The sequence below is a fragment of the Lithobates pipiens genome, unplaced genomic scaffold (assembly GCF_037356315.1).
Source record: "Lithobates pipiens isolate NorthernLeopardFrog02 unplaced genomic scaffold, aLitPip1_a1.2 Scaffold_25, whole genome shotgun sequence".
NCBI lineage: Eukaryota > Metazoa > Chordata > Amphibia > Anura > Ranidae > Lithobates > Lithobates pipiens.
The window spans coordinates 217,698,596-217,717,638 of record NW_027507787.1 but is presented as its reverse complement, the minus strand read 5'-3'; the positions used below and the strand labels follow the sequence as shown (position 1 = coordinate 217,717,638).

The window sequence follows — 19,043 nt, the reverse complement described above, 5'->3', positions numbered from 1 at the left end:
AGTCTTCTCCCAGCCAGTTCTTCTTACCACTGTGGGTCCTCAGCACTGCCATTTTGGATATGGAAGCCGGCTGTGGCTTCCTGAGAAACCACAACTTTCTCCCCTTTGCACATGCCTGAGCTCACTTGGCGCTTCCTGAATGAATGGTCCTTCAGCTTCCTGGGATATGTAACATATCCCAGGAGGCTACAGGAGAGGAGGGGGCAGGACAAGTGGAGTCATCCTTACTTTGGTGAGGAGTGTGAAAGTGGGTACCTGTGGCAGACCCAACCAGGACAGGGGCTTTTGGAGGGGACTGCAGGTTAGCCTCTTGCATACTGACTATGGGCCCTGGCTTTGGAGGGGGCTCTATTCTTGGGAGGTGTGTGCCTGGGGAACCCTTGGAGTGGTCTTGATTCAGGTCCATGTCTCCCTGAAACACACAGACTCTGAAAAACAAGGACCTGGATACAGATTTGGTGCCTTTGTGCCCAAACCAGCAATGACTGCTTCACACCCCCTCCTAGACCGAGAGACTCAGCACAGATGTTAATATAATAAGCTCAAAACAACCTTATGCTGGGGTCTCCTGCTATAAGCTGTTTACTAAGGTGTCTTAGTAAAGTAAAGGATACCATGAGTTTCTCTCATGGTATCCTTTCCCCATTCTGTGCCTCCTAGGTGTAAATTCCCATTGGCAATCCTTTTAGAGATTTGGCCAGCCCTAGGTCTTCTTACTGGGAAACTGGTGCCAAATGGGTCACCTAGGCTTGTCTAGATAACTAGTTGTTAATTAGCTTACCATTTAATTAGATTACTGTTTTGTCCCTTTTTGTTTGTTGGCTGTTCCTTAGATGTGCTAATATTACTGTTTACAGTTGTATTGTTTAGAGTAATGTGACCAGGCTCTTACCCGATTTTGTGGGGTGTGTATATATAGTCAGTTCTAGTTTTCACCCAAGCAAAGTGCTGCGTAAACTGTTGGTGCTGTATAAATCCTGTATAATAATAAGCTAGTGTTGTCTAGTTCTTGGGTGCAATATTCAGCTATAATACCTGGTTCAAGAATGGAGGAAGCTATATCTTGACGGAGGCACCCAAGCTGGGTGCCCAGTGTTCCATCACAGTACCAATAAAAATGAATACTTGCTGCTCCCCAAAACGCCTATAACTCAGTTACACGGCTGGGGTTGAGGAAGCAAACCAGTGGGACTTTACTTTTTGAGTAACATTCTACTTTAATTACCATAGTTCCTAGACTGCGACTTTCCATTTGGAAGGATATGGAAACTTTTCAGGCTTATGTACTAGTGTAAAAAAACTCAAAATTCACTTTACGAAGGTCACCACCAGTGCAAGGTGGATTCTGATTGGATGCTGTGGGTCCTGCACATTGCATTTAGATTGTTGCTCCTTGTAATTATTTATTGAATAAGGTTTCAGATACCCAGAGTGGTAGGTTTGTCAAATATTTACAACTGGAAAGTTTTGTATGCCTTGGCAAGTGCACACAGCCTGTATTTTCCCATATTGTACATAAACCAGGAACGTGTGTCAACATACACAAAGGCCTCTAGAAAATGTCCCAGGGCCTTCGGCTGCACCCATTCCATAAGGTACAGAATACTCTGTTGCTGAGCTTCTTTCTATTTTTGAAATTCAAAGGGAATGTGCAGTGATTTTGTACATATTATCTTCTATTTAATATGGACCAAGAAAAAAAAATTTAGTCTGGGGATTATGAAATATTGCATATTAGCATTCTTTTTAACAATCAGCAGAGCTCTTTGCTTGATGGTGTTGTCTTCTCAGCCTCTTGGAAAAACATGTTTACAGAACTCGCAAAGGAATGGCTTATCATAGGAGAGATTCATCCCTTATCAGACAGTTCTGTCCTTGCATGCGTGCTTCAGCCTGTAAGATGACTCTCATCTCAAAGGTGGAAGAAAATGAAAGATTACTGCACTCAACCAAACAACTAACTCTAAATAAAGAATAATATAAAATAAAATAAAGCGGCTATCAAAATTGTGAGATGCACACAAATACAAATAGAGTTCAATGTGATGGCGCTAAAAAGCAAATGAAACAAAATCCAAAAAGGACTAATCCCCACAATGAAAGTAGGTGAACTACAACACAAAACACGTAAAATTTGATTAACAGTCCATTTAAAAAAAAAAATTAAAAATCAACAGCATCAGTGTATGTTCTTGTAAAATGCACCTCTCGAAGACCACGTAAAAATGCACGCTTTACCAAAAGGCAAGCGTTAGCAGGCCTGCGGTTAAATTACCCAGCCAGGGCCTCTATTCGGGGATATGTTGGATATCCACAGGAAGGGCAACTGGAATGGGGACACCAAAGCGACCTGGGGGACTCGAGCATCAACCACCAGGATGATGGCTCAGACGTTACCCAGAAAAGCAAGAAGACTCTCCATAATGTAAAACGTAACAAAGGTTTATTTAAAACCCAATAAAATTGCACTTACAGGAAAGTGGAAATAACGATCATAGAGAAACAGCCTTGCGAACACCTGTCCACTAGATAGGCGCGATGACGTCAGCACGTCAACCTCCCTACGCGCGTTTCGTCATATACTGACGTCTCAAAAGTGCTCTGCTGTCTCCTTAGCTAACCCATATTGCTCTGGGAATCTTTTGCCATGAATGTGTGTATACATATACAGTGTATGTATTTATTACAGTTATATACAGTGCCAACAACTTACACAGAGCTTCACATTATGTACATTCACATCAGTCCCTGCCCTCAAGGAGCTTACATAAATATACATACTAGGGAAAATTAAGACTGAAGCCAATTTAACCTACAAAGACAAAGCGGGTTATATACTAAAGGCAAATCCACGTTGCACTGCAAATGTACTTAAAAGTGCACTTGGACGTAAATTCACTGTATATCCAAGGGGGATATGCAAAGAAAATGAAAAAACAGCATTTTATCTTGCACATGATTGGATGATAAAATCAGCAGAGCTTCCACTCATTTCACTCCACTCATTTCGGATCTACCTCTTAGATTTAGAGCGACTGCACTTCCAAGTGCACTTGCAGTGTAAAGTGGATTTACCTTTCGTAAATAACCCCCAAAGTCTTTGAAATTCGGAAGGAAAACGGAGTACCTAGAGGAAACCCACACAAGCACAGGTAGAACATGTAAATTCCATGCAGGTAGTGTCCTGGTTAGGATTCAACCGAGAATCCTAGTACTGCAAGGCAGGAGTGCTCATCACAAAGTCACAGTGGGGTTCATTTTACTAAAACTAGAGTGCAAAATCTGGTGCAGCTCTGCATAGAAACCAATCAGTTTCCAGGTTTTGTTGTTAATCGAACAAGCTGAAGTTAGAAGCTGATTGGCTAACATGCACAGCTATACCAGATTTTGCACTCTCCAGTTTTAGTAAATCGGCCCTGTTGTGTGTATGTATATACAGGGCTGATATTAAGGCAGTACAGCCAGCCCCCCTGTACTGGGCCCAGGCTTCATCAGTTAAAAAGGGGGGGCCCAAGCACCTGCCAAGCAGGAGGGCAAGCAGTACTGCCTTATTGCTGACGCTTGTGACTCTTGTGCAGTGCTGCTGGCTTCTACTTTACTTTTTCTTTCTACGGCTGCACTGCGAAAAGATTGGATCTAGTATCTATAACCCCTTCTCCCTGCTGTCTGGTTCCCCTATGTGCCCCTTTCCCCTTCTTGCTGGTTTCTCTCCTCTCCCTCCGGCAGCTGAATGAACACAGTGAGCGATCAGTACCGATCGCTCACTGTGGAGGTGCAGTTATTGCCTCTGTGCTGCAATTCACTTGAATGGGTCTTGTTTGACGGGGGTATAATTTATGCCATGGCTGCAAAGCATCGCGGGTGTTACATTTTAGTAAAAATATTTGATGTTTTCGGGGGGTGGGGTGGCTGTCAGGTAGTCTGTACCTGTGATTTCTTTCAGCAGCCCTGTGTGTGTATATAATGCAGACACTGAAAAACATGGATTATACTTTTATAGGAATGAATAATTTGTGTGTGTGTGTGTGTGTGTGTGTGTGTGTGTGTGTGTGTGTGTGTGGTCCCAGCCAGGAGCATTTTGGCAAGCAGCTGTGTGGGCATAAGGCTAATATGGGGATTGGTACAGAAGGCTGCCAAAAAAGCAACTACTTCCAAAGCTGCATAATCTTAAAATTGATTTTACTGATCTAATCTGTTTCTTCTTTGTCTTGCCTTTCCAAGCCCTCCTCGATCTCAGACCCCCCAGAGCATCCAGAGACTAAGCGACAGTGAAACCCAGGGCAGCAAAGAAAAAAGCAGCTCCCAGGTAATCCAAGTGAATTGATAGACTTTTTTTATATACTCGGAGTGACAAAGAGTCTAACTTTCAAAATTGTCTTAGTCTATAACAAAGTTTCAAATGAACTATGATAAACAAGCATCATTCATTTATAGCAGTGGTCTGCAAACTGTAGCCCTGGGGTCAGATGCGACCCTTTGCTTGCCTTTATCTGACCCTTGTGGCACCATTCCATCTACTAACCCCATCAATGGAGCACTATTAAAAGGGCACAATACCTTCAATTGACCCCAACGATGGGGCACTATTCCACCGGCTGGCCCCCAACGATGGGGCACTATTCCACCGGCTGGCCCCCAACGATGGGGCACTATTCCACCGGCTGGCCCCCAACGATGGGGCACTATTCCACCCGCTGGTTGGATGAGAGTATCTATGTTTGTCCATTTATTGTTTGCTGACTTTACGTAGCCCACACAAACCCATAAATTGGAGTCCGGCGTTTGTAGCTCCTCTTGCATAAAGCTAGTTTGTTGCAGCCACTGTGCAAATAACGTTCTAGAAAAACAGGTGTCACAAGCAGCTGGCTGGAGCTATTCACTGGCCTCACCTTTGCTGACTAATCTTGGCCCCATATGGCCTGCAGCTATAAATCTTTACGTTCTTATCTTTTACCTTGCTAATGCAAAGACTAACATTGATATAATGTTGTTAAACCTCTTAACTGTTAAACATGAAAAATAAATGTGTTAAGTGCATAGTATGGAGTCCGCTAAGCACTGCACACTAATGTACAGGAAATCAGATATACAGGGACATTATTGAGGGTTGGCTTGCAGGAAACCATTGTAGCGAGTGTTTGAAGATCGCATTAAAGAATGGTACATTTGATGTCAGAATTGGCCTGCTCCTGTCTGGCCTGTTAGGATCTGGGCACGCTAGTACACAGGTGATGTTGTTGCACATTAAAAGTCAGGAACTTGGTTCAGCAGGGACTGGCCAAATTTTAAATTTTGATCCATTTACAGGCAGGCTGATTGTACCCAAATTGATCCATCGATCGACTTGGGTACAACCAGCCTGTCAGATTTTTATTTGGTCATTGCCAGCAGCTACAGCTGCTAGCAGTAATCATTGTGTTCTTCTGACCCAGAATGGCTGCCTGTGCTCCCCCACCGGCAGAGCAGAATGTGGGAGGCATTCCCACATCAAGCGATTATATTTCCTGCAACCAGGGCCGGGACAAGGGGTGGGCAGGAGGGGCAGCTGCCCTGCGCACTGTGATATGTGAGAAAGGAGGGCACCACAAGGAGGCTGGGGGGAGGGAGGGGGATTTGTGTTGAGAAGGGGAGTCTGGGGGGGGGGGTGGCGGCAGGAGGTAAGAACTGTTTTAGGTGGGCAAATTTGGGAGGTGTGCTAGGAGTGGTGGTTTGGGTAGGATTTGTGTTGCGAAGAAGGATGGGAGAAGGGGATTTGTGCTAGAAGGGGCGATTTTTGGGTGCTAGCCCTTCCTTCTGTGGGCTGACTGCTCAGCTGTCGGCTAATTGCCAGCTCTCATCTCTCTCCACAGTTACCAGCTGTTCCTGATCATGCTCGTCTGACCTGCCTACTTAAAGCTGCCCAGCTCACTTCAGCTCTGCCTTCGCTTTTGTCACATCACAAGAAACCATCTCCTGCGGTTCGGTTTAAAGACTGGCTTTCTGACATCCCTTCTGGCTCCTTATCCTGCTTGCTGTTGCTCTACTTGGATCCCTGATTTCTGGCCTGGCTGATTACCCGATCTGGTTATTGAACTCTGGCCTGGCTGACTACTCTGTCCAGTTACTGGACTCTGGCTATGCTTTGACTATGCTTTTTCTATTTACCTTTTTTATTTTTGTTTAATAAACAAGTGATTTAATTGTACTTCTGTCTCGGTCTGATTCATGGTTTCCAACAGTAGGCAATGGCCATGAATTCAGAAGATACAGTCAATCCACTTGTTGGTAATATTTTTTCCAGATTGGATGAGCAAGATCACCGCATGGATCAGTTTCCCATGGGGTTACAAACGCTCCTGAGTCGCACAGCTCACCTGGAATCCCCCACGGTGGCTGCTCCAGTACAATCTGTGTTGCAGGCCGTCCCTGCTGCTGCGCCAGTCTGTGCAGGCACCCGCCTTGAGTATTACCTCTATAAGTGGTATGTCTGGTTCTGCTCCGCTTCCCCAGCGATTTTGGGGGTGATCCAGTTCAATGCAGAGGGTTTCTCAATCCGGTTGAGATGTACTTGGAGATGCTGCCCCAGGCGTTTCCCACGGACAGAAGCAAGTAGGTTTCGTGATATCTTTGCTTTCTGAGAGAGCCTTGGCCTGGGCTAACCCTCTATGGGAGACACAAAAACCTGTTGTCTTGAGTTACCCTCAGTTTGTGGCCTCCTTTTAAAAGGGTATTTGACGTTCCCGCACGCTCCGCTTCTGGTGCCAAGTGCCTCATGTCCATCAGAGTACGAGAACTGTTGCCGACTATGCCATTGAATGCCGTACTCTGGCAGCAGAGGTTGCTTGCAACAATGAGGCCCTCGTGGCTGCTTTTTACCATGGTCTCTCAGATTCCATTAAGGATGAGATAGCAGCCCGAGATATACCCACTGAACTGGAGAGCTTGATCTCGTTTGCCATCCTCATTGACTCCAGACTCAGAGACTTTCTCTTAAGGAGCGCTAGCGGAAGCCTCCTGTATGTTTGCCTCCGAGCTTTGTAGTCGCACCCATGCCTCCCTCACCTTCCATGCCTCCTTGTACCGAGTCAGTCAGTGAAGATGAACCCATGCACCTGGCCTTCACATGTCTCTGTGGATGAGAGAGCCTTTAGGACAGGGATATGCAATTAGCGGACCTCCAGCTGTTGCAGAACTACAAGTCCCACGAGGCATAGCAAGACTTTGACAGCCACAAGCATGACAACCAGAGGCAGAGCATGATGGGACTTGTAGTTTTGCAACAGCTTGGATGTCCGCTAATTGCATATCCCTGCTTTAGAAGGAGGGAGATGTTGTGCCTTTATTGTGGACAGGCAGGTCACTTTTTGAAGTCTTGTCCTACCCGTCCAGGGAACGCCCGAACCTTGAGGTCCTGTCATGGACAGACCTTAGGTGGTGTTGTTTCATCCCCAGTTATCCAGAAGGATAAGCCCCTAGTTTCGGTCACCCTTTCTTGGGCTGAGTTGTCCATCAAGATACAGGCTCTAATCGACCCCGGGGCTGCAGGCCTGTTCATTGATGCTGCATTTGTTTCGCAGCACTCGATTCCGCTGCAGCTGCGTGACACTCCACTTGCCATTGAGGCTCTTGACGGGAGACCTTTACAGCCTGCCCATGTGACTCATGAGACGGTTCTGTTGTCCATGGCCGTAGGGGCTCTTCACCATGAGATAATCCAATTCCAAGTTATTTCCTCACCCAGGTTTCCGCTAGTTATTGGTTAGAAGCACAATCCCTCTTTTGATTGGCTCCGTGCTGAGGTTCTCTCCTGGTCACCACAATGCAGTGAGACATGCTTCCTGAAGGTATCAAAGGTCCTGTTCACCTCTTCACTCCCCTCCCTGCTGGAGGAGTACCGTGATTTTAGCGATGTCTTTGATAAAGGTCAAGCCGGTAGTTTGCCTCCACACCGGTCTTATGATTGCGCAATTGATCTTCAACCTGGTTCCATACCTCCTCATGGCCGGGTTTACCCTGTGTCGGTCTTGGAGGATAAGGCCATGGAGGAGTATGGTGCTGACGCACTTTGTCGAGGTTTCATCCGCAAATCCTCATCTCCTGCTGGTGCTGGTTTCTTCTTTGTGAAGAAGAGCGGTGAACTGAGATTGTATAGATCATAGGGGTCTCAATCGTGTCACGATTAAGAATGCCCACCGATTCCATTGATTAGTTATTTGACCGCCTCAAGGGAGCAACGGTTTTCACGAAGCTTGACTTGAGAGGGGCATACAATCTCATGCGCATTAAGGAGGGCGATGAGTGGAAAGCTGCATTTAATACCAGAACAGGCCATTATGAATACCTGGTAATGCCTTTTGGCCTTTGTAACGCCCCCGAATTTCTTAACTATGTCCTCCTGTTGCAGTTATGTGTGGTGGTTTATCTCGATGATAACCTCATATTTTCCAAGTCCCTGGAGAGCCACCACACAGATGCCTATCGTGTGCTTCAGAAACGAAGAGAGAACCATCTCTATTGTAAACTGGAGAAGTGCGAGTTCCATCGTGAACAGGTTATATTCCTGGGCTATGTCATTTCCACTGCTGGTTTTTCAATGAGAGAAACTTTCGCCAGTCCTACAGTGGCCTCGACCCGTGGGTTTACGTCCTCTGCAGCATTTCCTGGGTTTTGCCAACTACTATCGGAAGTTTATTCGTAACTTCTCGTCTCTGGTCAAGCCCCTGACTGATATGACCAGAAAGGACGGTAACCCACAGAGTTCATTAAGGCCTTTGAGACTGTCAAGGCTGCCTTTGTTTCTGCTCCTGTGTTGGCACATCCTGATCCTACGTTGCCTTTTATCCTAGAAGTTGATGCTTCTGAGACGGGAGTTGGCGCCCTTCTGCCTCGACGTCCTAACTCTGAGAGCGCTATGCATCCGTGTGGCTACTTTTCCAAGAAATAGTCACCTGCTGAGTGCAATTATGAGATTGGTGACAGAGTGCTGTTGGCGATCATTTTAGCCCTGAAAGAATGGAGGCATCTCCTTGAAGGTACCACTGTGCCTGTTCTTATTCTTACTGACCATAAGAATCTTACATTCTTGTCTGAGGCTAAGCGACCCTCTCCCAGAAGGGCGCGATGGGCTCTTTTCTTGTCGAGCTTTAATTACATTGTCTCATTCTTACTAAGAATGTAAGGGCTGATGACTTGTCACGACAGTTTTCCTCCACTTCCACTTTGAAGGTGGAATTCCCATACATCTGATAATCTCCTATATGAACTGTCGGTTAAGAATTTTCCAGTTGGAGTAATATATACACTATCCCCCACCCCCCACCACTCCTTTACATTCTTGTCCTCCACCCTGGTGATGACGGCTGAGGGGGAGAACCGGTTCCTACATGGCAGGAACGTGGCGGTCCAGGTGGGACAGTGACTCAATCCAGATGTGGAACGTGGTCTGCCATTTAGTGATGCCAGCAGAACATGGGTGCAATCTCAGGCTTCTGCAGACTGTCAGTGTAGATGTCTGCTCATACCTCGTACAGGCAGGCAGTTACTGAATGACAGGACGCATCAGTTAACTACCAAGAGCACTTACCAGCACCCTGGTAATTCATTGAGAACTACAAGCAGCTGACGGTAGTTGTAGTTCTCCCATTCACAGAACCCTGAGTTATGTGGGTGGGTGGAGCTTGTGGAGCTTTACGGCAGTCTATATCAAGGAAAGGAATTTGTGTCCTAAAGTATAACTAAAGGCAATTTTTTTTTTTTTTTTTGATTTATTTTTAAATTTTGGATAGAGTGGAGAGGGATTAGAACACCTATCGTCCTTCTTTTTTATTTACTTATTTATTTTTTTGCTGTCTGTGTCCCTGCCAGGGAGAGTCCCCCCCCCCCCCCCCCCAAAAAAAAAAAAATATGTTCAATGAATGTCATACACAATTGTGCTGGCTGGATTTCTTTTTTCCCCTTTATTTTCTGTAATGGATTACGTTTTATGATTGTCGGCCCCATCTAGTACCCAAAACGTGGTTATATGTTCATTGCGGTATTTCAGAGAACTATACTGCATTCTGGCCTCTAGATGGAGCTGATGATCATAGGATCATTTATCGCATGCAAGCATTGAATAGGACTTTATATAGAAGTCTCCAAACTGCAGCCCTAGGGCTGGATGTGGCTCTTTGCCTCTGAGTCTGAAGGACAGTAAACAGACCCTTTTGTTTAGAGTTTGGAGACCCCTGTTATATAGGCACCAAGCAAACATTTCTACATGGTTGCTTGGTACCTACAGTGGATATAAAAAGTCTACACACCCCTGGTAAAATGTCAGGTTTCTGGGATGTAAAAAAAATGAGACCGATTAAATAAATAATTTCAGAACTTTTACCACTTTTTTTTTTTTATTGTGACCTATAAACTGTACAACTCAATTGAACAACAAGCTGAAATATTGTAGGTAGAGGGAAGTAAAAATAAAAAAGAAAGAGGTTAATGCATATACACGGGGGCTTGACCGGATGTGTGCGGGCTAACTCCCTGCTCTGGCTCTGAGGTACCTTTCAGCTTTGCCCCATGATAGACGGCTGCTGCTGGAAGTGAGCGGAGGTGGCAGCTCCTTAGCGTGGGCTTATAGTGGGGAGAGATACCGCTGAACATCCCCGTGAATATCCGCGAGTACTCTCGCGAGATCCAGAGCGTCAGGTGCAGGACCGTCCCGACTTCTACAGCCTGCGGTGGCTCTCTAGCACAAATTTCAGAAGTGGAGCGAGCGAATCACTGAAGGTGAGAACTGGAGAGCTGGGCGCATGCCAGGCTTTGCATCCCCACTATACCTGCCATGACACGAAAAAGGGGAGAGAAGTCAGTGCACCAGGAGAATGTGGGCATACAATCACAGCGTGCAGCCAGAGACAAATGGAACCAGGTGGCAGTGGCTACGCTGGAGCAGTTTGCTCATACCCCTGTTCAGACACCAACAAAGGGGAGGCAGCAGCCGCAAGCCAGAAACGGCCAAGGACCGATAACGGCGGCATCAGGGATAAAACCTGCAAGCAACAGGATGACAGAGGGGGAAATCCTTGAGCCTTAGCCATCTTCTGAAGCAGGACCATCATCAGAGGGAGAACCGACACTGAAAGAAGTCCTGCAGGCAGTCAGCGCCTGTAAATTTTTCTCTATGTGAAGTTGTGAACTATGTGATTAATTTAAGTGCATTAAGGAAGAGTTATCTTTAGTGAGCCATGATTTACAAAGATATGTGAAAGGCCAACAGCTTTAGAGGGAAGGCTTAGCTCCAGTGGAGGACAATCTGCACCTGATAAAACAAGAGCTTAAAGTGGTTGTAAACCCTTACAAACCACTTTGACCTACAGGTAAGCCTAGATTAAGGCTTGCCTGTAGGTCCAAGCAATATCTCCTAAACCTATATGGTTTAGGAGATATTTGACCGAAAACGGGCACCGCTGTCTACAGCGCATGCGCCGTAAACAGCGGCGCGCAGGCGCACTGAGCGAGGCATTTCCAAGAATGGAGCTGCCGCGAGTGTCGACTCCCGTGCGCAGGAGTGACGTCATTGCGGCTTCGCCGAATGACAGCGGCGGAGCTGCGAGACGCCACCAGCAAGATGGATGCGGCGGACTACAGGGGACAGCGGCGACTTCGCTGGCTCCTGTGTCAGGTAAGTGACACATAATGGGCTACTATGCGATGCATAGTAGTCCATTATGCTTTGCCTTTGCAGGGAATAAAAGGGGAAGTAAACCCATCAGGGTTTACTTCCTCTTTAAAATTATGAGAGCAAATGGATATGCATGCGTCAAAAATGGACGATATGGAAAATAGACTGCGCAGGCATAATGTGAGGGTGTTGGGCCTCCCCAAGCTGAGCGAGGACTCCAATTCCATAGCGTTCCTGAATAAATGGCTCAGAGAAATCTTTGGAAAAAAGATACTTTTTCACCACTTATTTTTTTAATTGAAAGAGCACATGGAGTCCCCCTTTTTTTTTTTTTTTTTTTTTTTTTTTTTTTTAGACCATCACCACCAGGAGGCTATCCCAGGTCACTACTCTTGAAGCTTTTCATTTTATAAGGATAAAGTCGCCGTACTCCAAAAAGCTAGAGAAATGTGAAAATATCCTTTTATAATGGAGTAAGAATTTCTATGTAGCCAGACTTTTAACCAGCGTTGCAGAAGCGTAGGGCTAAGTTCACAGAAATCGAACGTAGTTTTATGAGACAGACCTAGCTGGGAAGGGGGCTTTTGTCGAGGACTGAATGCTAGCCTCTTTCCTTCAGGCTCTGGATGGAGGAAGCATAGACAGCGGACAGAGACCTGTTTGAGGACAGGGGTTCATCATAGTTTACAACAGTGTAAAGTTACATATGCTTTGTTGTACCTAGCACGATTATGGGTAACATCCCTGGGGGCAACCCAGTTTTTTGATGCACCAGCTGGGGCAGCAATGTGGCTGGAAGACAACAAGAAGAAACTGCAGGCAAATTGAAAATTGGTATCAATACGAAAATAACATTTCGATTTCATAGTTGATTAATGAAAGTTTAAAACGCTTAAGGAAGATGGAGCAGGGAGTCGCACTTAGGATGAAGTGAATAATGAATGAGTGGGGTTTTTTTTTTTTTAAGGTGTTTTTTGTTACAGGTTCTTCCCCCCCCCCCCCCCCCTTTTTTTTATGGGTATCACTTGGGTTGTATGGAACTGTCACAACAAAAGCCCCCAGAATAAGCCTAGATAGATGGTGGGGATGCTTTGAGGGAAGTGACATTTTGGGGGGTTGAGTGGGGGTATGTGGAGAGTAAAGTCACAAAACAATCGCATAGAAAGGATAAGAGTATAATGGGAGTACATCTAATAGCATTACAGAACCATGTCACATTAAAATGGAATTTATACACAGTTCAGTCTCGCTTTAAAAGAAAATGAGTGATGTAAGATATGGAGTGAAATTAAGAGGGGAGAAGGGAAAACCCCTTCCCTTTTATTTTTTTTTTATTTTTTTTTTTATTTTTTCTTCTCTAAATGCAGTTTAAAATGCTTAATATAAGCTCCTGGAATGTCCGGGGGCTGGGTGACCCAGTTAAGAGAACCATTTTTTTTCTAAATCAGATATGCATAGAGTGGGGCTGCTCTGCCTGCAGGAGACGCACCTAACAAAGGCTACCATAACTCAATTTAGAGGTAGGAAATGTCGGTGTCAATATCATTTTTTTCACTCCTCATATTCTAGAGGAGTGAGCATTTTTGTTGGGGGTGGGGTGGTTTTCTCCTGCTGGCAGATTAGCATAGATGAATTTGGTCTGGTTTGTTCTCTATAGAGCAATACAAAAAATGTATGTTTTGGCAAATGTATATATCCCTCCACCATTCAAATCAGAGATTTTGTATAGATTAACCACTTCAGCCCTGAAAGATTTGGCTGCTCAATGACGAGGCCATTTTTTACGATACAGCATTGCGTCGTTTTAACTGACAATTGAGCGGTCGTGCCACACTGTACCCAAGCAAAATTTACATCCTTTCCCTCCCCAAAAATAGAGCTTTGTTTTGGTGGTATTTGATCACCTCTGCGGTTTTTATTTTTTGTGCTATAAACAAAAGAGCAACCATTTTGAAAAAAAAAACAATTATCTTTTACTTTTTGCTATAATATCCCAAATATTATTATTATTTTTTTTTTTTTTTCAAAGCCATTTTTTCTTCGGTTTAGGCCACTATGTATGCTTCTACATATTTTTAGTAAAAAAAATTGCAATAAGCTTATATTGATTGGTTTGCGCAAAAGTTATAGCGTCTACAAAATAAGGGATAGCTTTATGGCATTTTTATTATTATTATTATTATTATTATTATTATTATTATTATTATTATTTTTCTTTTTTTATAGTAGTTGTTATAATAGTGGTGGTGAGCTGCGATTGTTATCAGGACTGCGATATCGCGGCGGACAAATTGGACACTTTTGACACATTTTTGGGACCATTGACAATTATACAGCGCTGATATAAAATGCACTGATTACTGTATAAATGTCTCTGGCAGGGAAGGGGTTAACACTAGGGGGCGATCAAGGGGGTTAACTGTGTTCCCTAAGTGTGTTTTAACTGTGTGGGGGAGGGGGGTGGGACTGACTAGGGGAGGAGAGAGATTGGTGCACAAGAGTGCGAGAGAACCGGGATTTGTGTTTTACACACTCGCGGGTGCCCGGCAGTCATGGCTCCGGGCGCCTCCTACAGCGTCTTGAAGGGCTGATGTACAGCTACTAGTACTACTTACTAATTTGTACAGGGGCAAAATGATCTCTCTCTCTCTCTCTCGATTCCATACCTCTCTTATACAAGAAAGGACTTTGCTCACTTTGGAAACCGCAGCGTGGCATTGCATGTTATTATTAAGCTTATGATCTACCAAAACCCCCAGATCCTTCTCCACCATTGACTCCCCTGGTTGTACCCCCCCCCCCCCCCCCCGTATCTATGATGCATGCATAATATTTGTTATTACATAGTTTTTATTATTTTTTCTGTTGATGGATACTGTAAATACGGTGCACCAAAACATTCTGCAACAAATAAAAAAAATCAGAGTTGTGAATATGTCCTGTTACGTATTTAGCTTTTGAAAAGGGGTATCCATAATGAATATGAAAAATGCCATGTAGAAACCTTTTGTTAGTAAGTTACTGACATGACTGAGATATATGCACAGTATCAATGCTGACCTTTCTCTGAAATGCTAGTTGACTGGCTGTTCCTGGATACTCTGGTTTCTAGGTCATAGACCTACCATCAGGGATATCAGAATACTGGCCCATCATATCTGGGTGAGTGACTCTGAAAGGTTTGATTTCTGAGAATCCGTGGCCAGAAAACTGATTTTGAGAAGGTGATCAGCAATGGAGTCTCCCCTCATTTGTTTATCAGACAGGCTTTCTTTAAAGCGGAATTCCATTTGGCATGCCGTTTTTTTGGGAGGGAACGGGTACCTAGTTCTGACAGGTGCCCAGCTCCTGCCTCCACTTTGACTGCCCAGGTGACTCCTCCTCTCCCACTCCCTCCCTGCAATCTTCTGGGACGCGTTACAGGTCTCAGAAGATTGTCTGGCCACTGAGAAGGCACAGTACGTATCTGGCTGTGAAGCCACAAGCCGGGTGGCCAGACTTGCAATGCCGGTGCCACAGAGAGGAGGGGGAGAGGCGCGAGGCTTTCAGGTGGCCACATCGCTGGACCGTGGGACAGCTGAGTGTCTGTTTATCAAAAGTTGTCAGCTACACTTTTTGTAGCTGCTGACTTTTAATAAATGTAACCAAGAGTGGAACTCCTCTTTAACCACTTCCCGAGCGCCGCACGACGATGTACGTCGACAGAATGGCACGGGCAGGCATATTGGCGTACATGTACGTCCCTGCCTTCCCGCGGGTCGGGGGCCCGATCGGGCCCCCGCCCGGTGCCCGCGACGGTCGGTATTCGTTCGGGAGCGATCCCGGACGAGGGGACGGCCATTCATTCATGGCCACCCCCTCGCGATCACTCCCGACGAATGAAAATGCTCCGTGACATCACTTCCTCTCCTGTAATGTAAACACAGGAGAGGAAGTGATGTAATCTCTCCTCCGTGTCGGTATTTTTCGTTCCGACACCGAGGAGAGAGGATCGGTGAGTTGCACCAACACGACACTACACAGTAGAACATGCCAGGCACACTCACACCCCCCCGATCACCCCCCCCCAATTACCCCTGCCCCCCAGTCACAGTGACACCAATGTCATTTTATTTTTATTTTTTTGCATTGGTGTCATTTGTGACTGTAATAACTGTTAGGGCAGTTAGGGTTAGCCCCCTTTAGTTCTAATGTACCCCCCTAACCCCCCCAATAAAGGTTTAACCCCGTGATCACCCCCCCTCGCCAGTGTCACTAAGGCTGGGTTCACATTGCAGCGGTTTATGAGAACGAATGTGATTCGCACCGCACTGCAGTGCAAATCACATCCAATCTCTGTGCGATTCGAGTTCAGCCATTCGCCGCACCCGCCGCAAATTCGCACGGGACCCTTTTTTTGGTCCGCAGCAGAATCGGATCGCATGGGTGTTCACACCATGCGATCCGAGTTTGCAGATCGCACTGCGATATGCAAACTGATCTGGGGGTGTCATTAACATTTCACTGACACTCCCAGCAGTTCGCATAGGGCAGTGTGAACTGCCGCCGGGAGGCATGCGATGCGGGAACCCGCCGCGGATTCGTGGCGTTCCCGCATCACTCCAGTGTGAACCCAGCCTAATAAGCGATCATTTTTCTGATCGCTGTATTAGTGTCACAGGTGACGCTAGTTAGGCAGGTAGGTATTTAGGTTCGCCGCAGCTTTTTATAGCGCCAGGGACCCCCATATACTACCGCATAAAGCCCCCTGATTGCCCCCTAGTTAACCCTTTCACCAGTGATCACCATATAACTGTTACAGGTGACGCTGGTTGGTTAGTTATTTTTTTTATAGTTTCAGGGCACCCGCCATTTATTACCTAGTCTCACTAGTGTACCCCTAAATTTAGGGGTGTCTACTTTCCAAAATGGGGTCATTTGGGGGGGGTTTGTGCCATCTTGGCATTTTATGGCCTTCAAAACTGTAACGCCCTTAGAAAGCCTGAAGGCGGTGCTTGGTTTTCGGGGCCCCGTACGCGGCTAGGCTCCCAAAAAGTCCCACATATGTGGTATCCCCGTACTCAGGAGAAGCAGCAGAATTTATTTTGGGGTGTCATTTCACATATGCCCATAGCATGTGTGAGCAATATATCATTTAGTGACAACTTTGTGTAAAATAAAAAAAAAATAATAATTTTTTTGTCATTATTCAATCGCTTGAGGCAAAAAAATAAAATATTCAATGGGCTCAACATGCCACTTATCAATTTCCTTAGGGGGTCTACTTTCCAAAATGGGGTCATTTGCGGGGGTTTTGTACTGCCCTGCCATTTTAGCACCTCAAGAAATGAGATAGGCAGTAGTAAACTAAAAGCTGCGTAAATTCCAGAAAACGTACCTTAGTTTGTAGATGTGACAACTTTTGCGCAAACCAATAAATATACAATTATTGACTTTTTTTTTACCAAAGACATGTGGCTGAATACATTTTGGCCTAAATGTATGACTAAAATTGAGTTTATTGGATTTTTCTAATAACAAAAAGTAGAAAATATCATTTTTTTTCAAAATTTGCGGTCTTTTTACGTTTATATCGCAAAAAATAAAAATCGCAGAGGCAATCAAATACCATCAAAAGAAAGCTCTATTTGTGGGAAGAAAAGGACGCAAATTTTGTTTGGGTACAACATTGCATGACCGCGCAATTACCAGTTAAAGCAGCGCAGTGCCAAATTGTAAAAAGACCTCTGGTCATTTACCAGCAAAATGGTCCGGTCTGAAAGTGGTTAAATTCGACAAGCTGAGAATGTGCTGCAACACTGCTGAAACCTGGGATGGAGCCAGAAAATATGGGGACCACCATCACTTGGTTAAGGCTTGTTGTAGTAGCTCTGATCTGTTAATTCCAGACAGCTCAAAGATGAATCCTTTGAGATAGAATAGCGTATGCCAGTGATTATGGAAGATCACCCATGTATGATGTGTTAACGGTTTATTCGTTCTTTCTGTGACAGTCAGAGGAAGATTATATTGAACGGAGGAAAGAACTGGAAAACCTTTTGAAGAAGAATTCAGACTGGATTTGGGATTGGTCCAGCAGGCCTGAAAATATCCCTCCCAAGTAAGATTTTTTTTTTTTTTTCCTTTGGTTGCATTTATCGGGACAGCTGGCACTGCATTCATGTACTAAAACTAGGTTTCAGTTTAAAATCAGTTTGTCACTTTAGAGCAGTACTCACCAGTGACTACAAATCTCATGCCATAAGGCTCATATGACTTGCAGATATGGTTTTATTGAAAGCTGCAAGCATGCTTATTCACAATTGATGCAGTTTAGGCAGGTGATCCTGTCCATACAGAATCCATAAATGCGGTCCAACTAACCCTCTGTCTGGACAGTGCTGATTGGCCCTGTGCACCATCCCAAGAAATAAAAAAAACTCTCTAGCAATACACACCAAACTGAGCATGTGCAAAGTGCCCCAAAAGCTCTGTACTATCAGGAGATGGATTGGGGACTGTGGCTCAAGGGGAGAATCAGAGAAGACAAGATCAAACAGCCTTTTTACACAGTGCAGAAGATTAACCCCTTAGGTTCCATAGTAACTATAACAAGCATCCTTTACTGAATATCAAGACTGATTTTACTGGTGTGGGTTTAGTAACACTTGAACAAAAATGGTTTCCTTAAGAAAGCTGTGTGATGCTAAACATACTGAAAAATAGATTTTTGGTTTAACATAAAATTTGATTACTATTTTTTTTCTTCCCCCTAGGGAATTTGTCTTTAAGCATCCGAAACGTAGCTCCGCTCTGAGCATGAGAAATACAAGTGTTATGAAGAAGGGTGGGATTTTCTCTGCAGAATTTTTAAAAGTTTTCCTTCCTTCATTGCTATTATCCCACCTGCTGGCTATTGGACTGGGGTACGTTGTATACAATACAGTAATTACTGCAAATGACACAGCCATTGACCTTTATTTAATATGGGGTAGAACAATCTGCAGTAGTCCTAAAACAGTAGTCGTGAGTTACCTTGGTTGGTGTGATCAATGATTTGCTGTATGGCTACCCATTGACTGACATTGACTTTTTTTAATAACATTGTGCAACGATCTTTGCATTTGCTATTCAGAAATTATACCACACCAAAACTTAGCAAAGTTTTTCAGAAAACCAAGCTATTCCGTGTACGCAGGGCAAATGTTATTGTCCTTTTCTACTGGGGAGAGTGATAAATTATCAAGTATGCTGGGAAATATTAATGGCAATAGCCAACACTTTTCCAGTGTTCTACCTAGTGAATGTTTGTTTTAGTTTAAAGCCCATCTCCAGCCAAAAAAAAAGGTTTTCCCATGCAGCGGGCTGTGCCCACACTGAACAGATCAGCTGCTCATTTTGTCTAAAGGAGAGGAGAAAA

At 44.8% G+C, this 19,043-nt stretch overlaps 1 protein-coding gene across 3 annotated transcripts in view; it reads left to right on the top strand.

Annotated features, from left to right (window-relative positions):
- BNIP3 (BCL2 interacting protein 3) overlaps window positions 1-19,043 on the top strand; it is a 71,622-nt gene that overhangs the window by 35,172 nt on the left and 17,407 nt on the right. For all 3 annotated transcript variants that reach the window (XM_077455550.1, XM_077455549.1, XM_077455551.1), the window contains 3 exons: window positions 4,222-4,306; window positions 17,638-17,744; window positions 18,400-18,549. In XM_077455550.1, coding sequence (XP_077311676.1) covers window positions 4,222-4,306; window positions 17,638-17,744; window positions 18,400-18,549 — 342 coding nt within the window. The remainder of the gene's footprint in view (window positions 1-4,221; window positions 4,307-17,637; window positions 17,745-18,399; window positions 18,550-19,043) is intronic.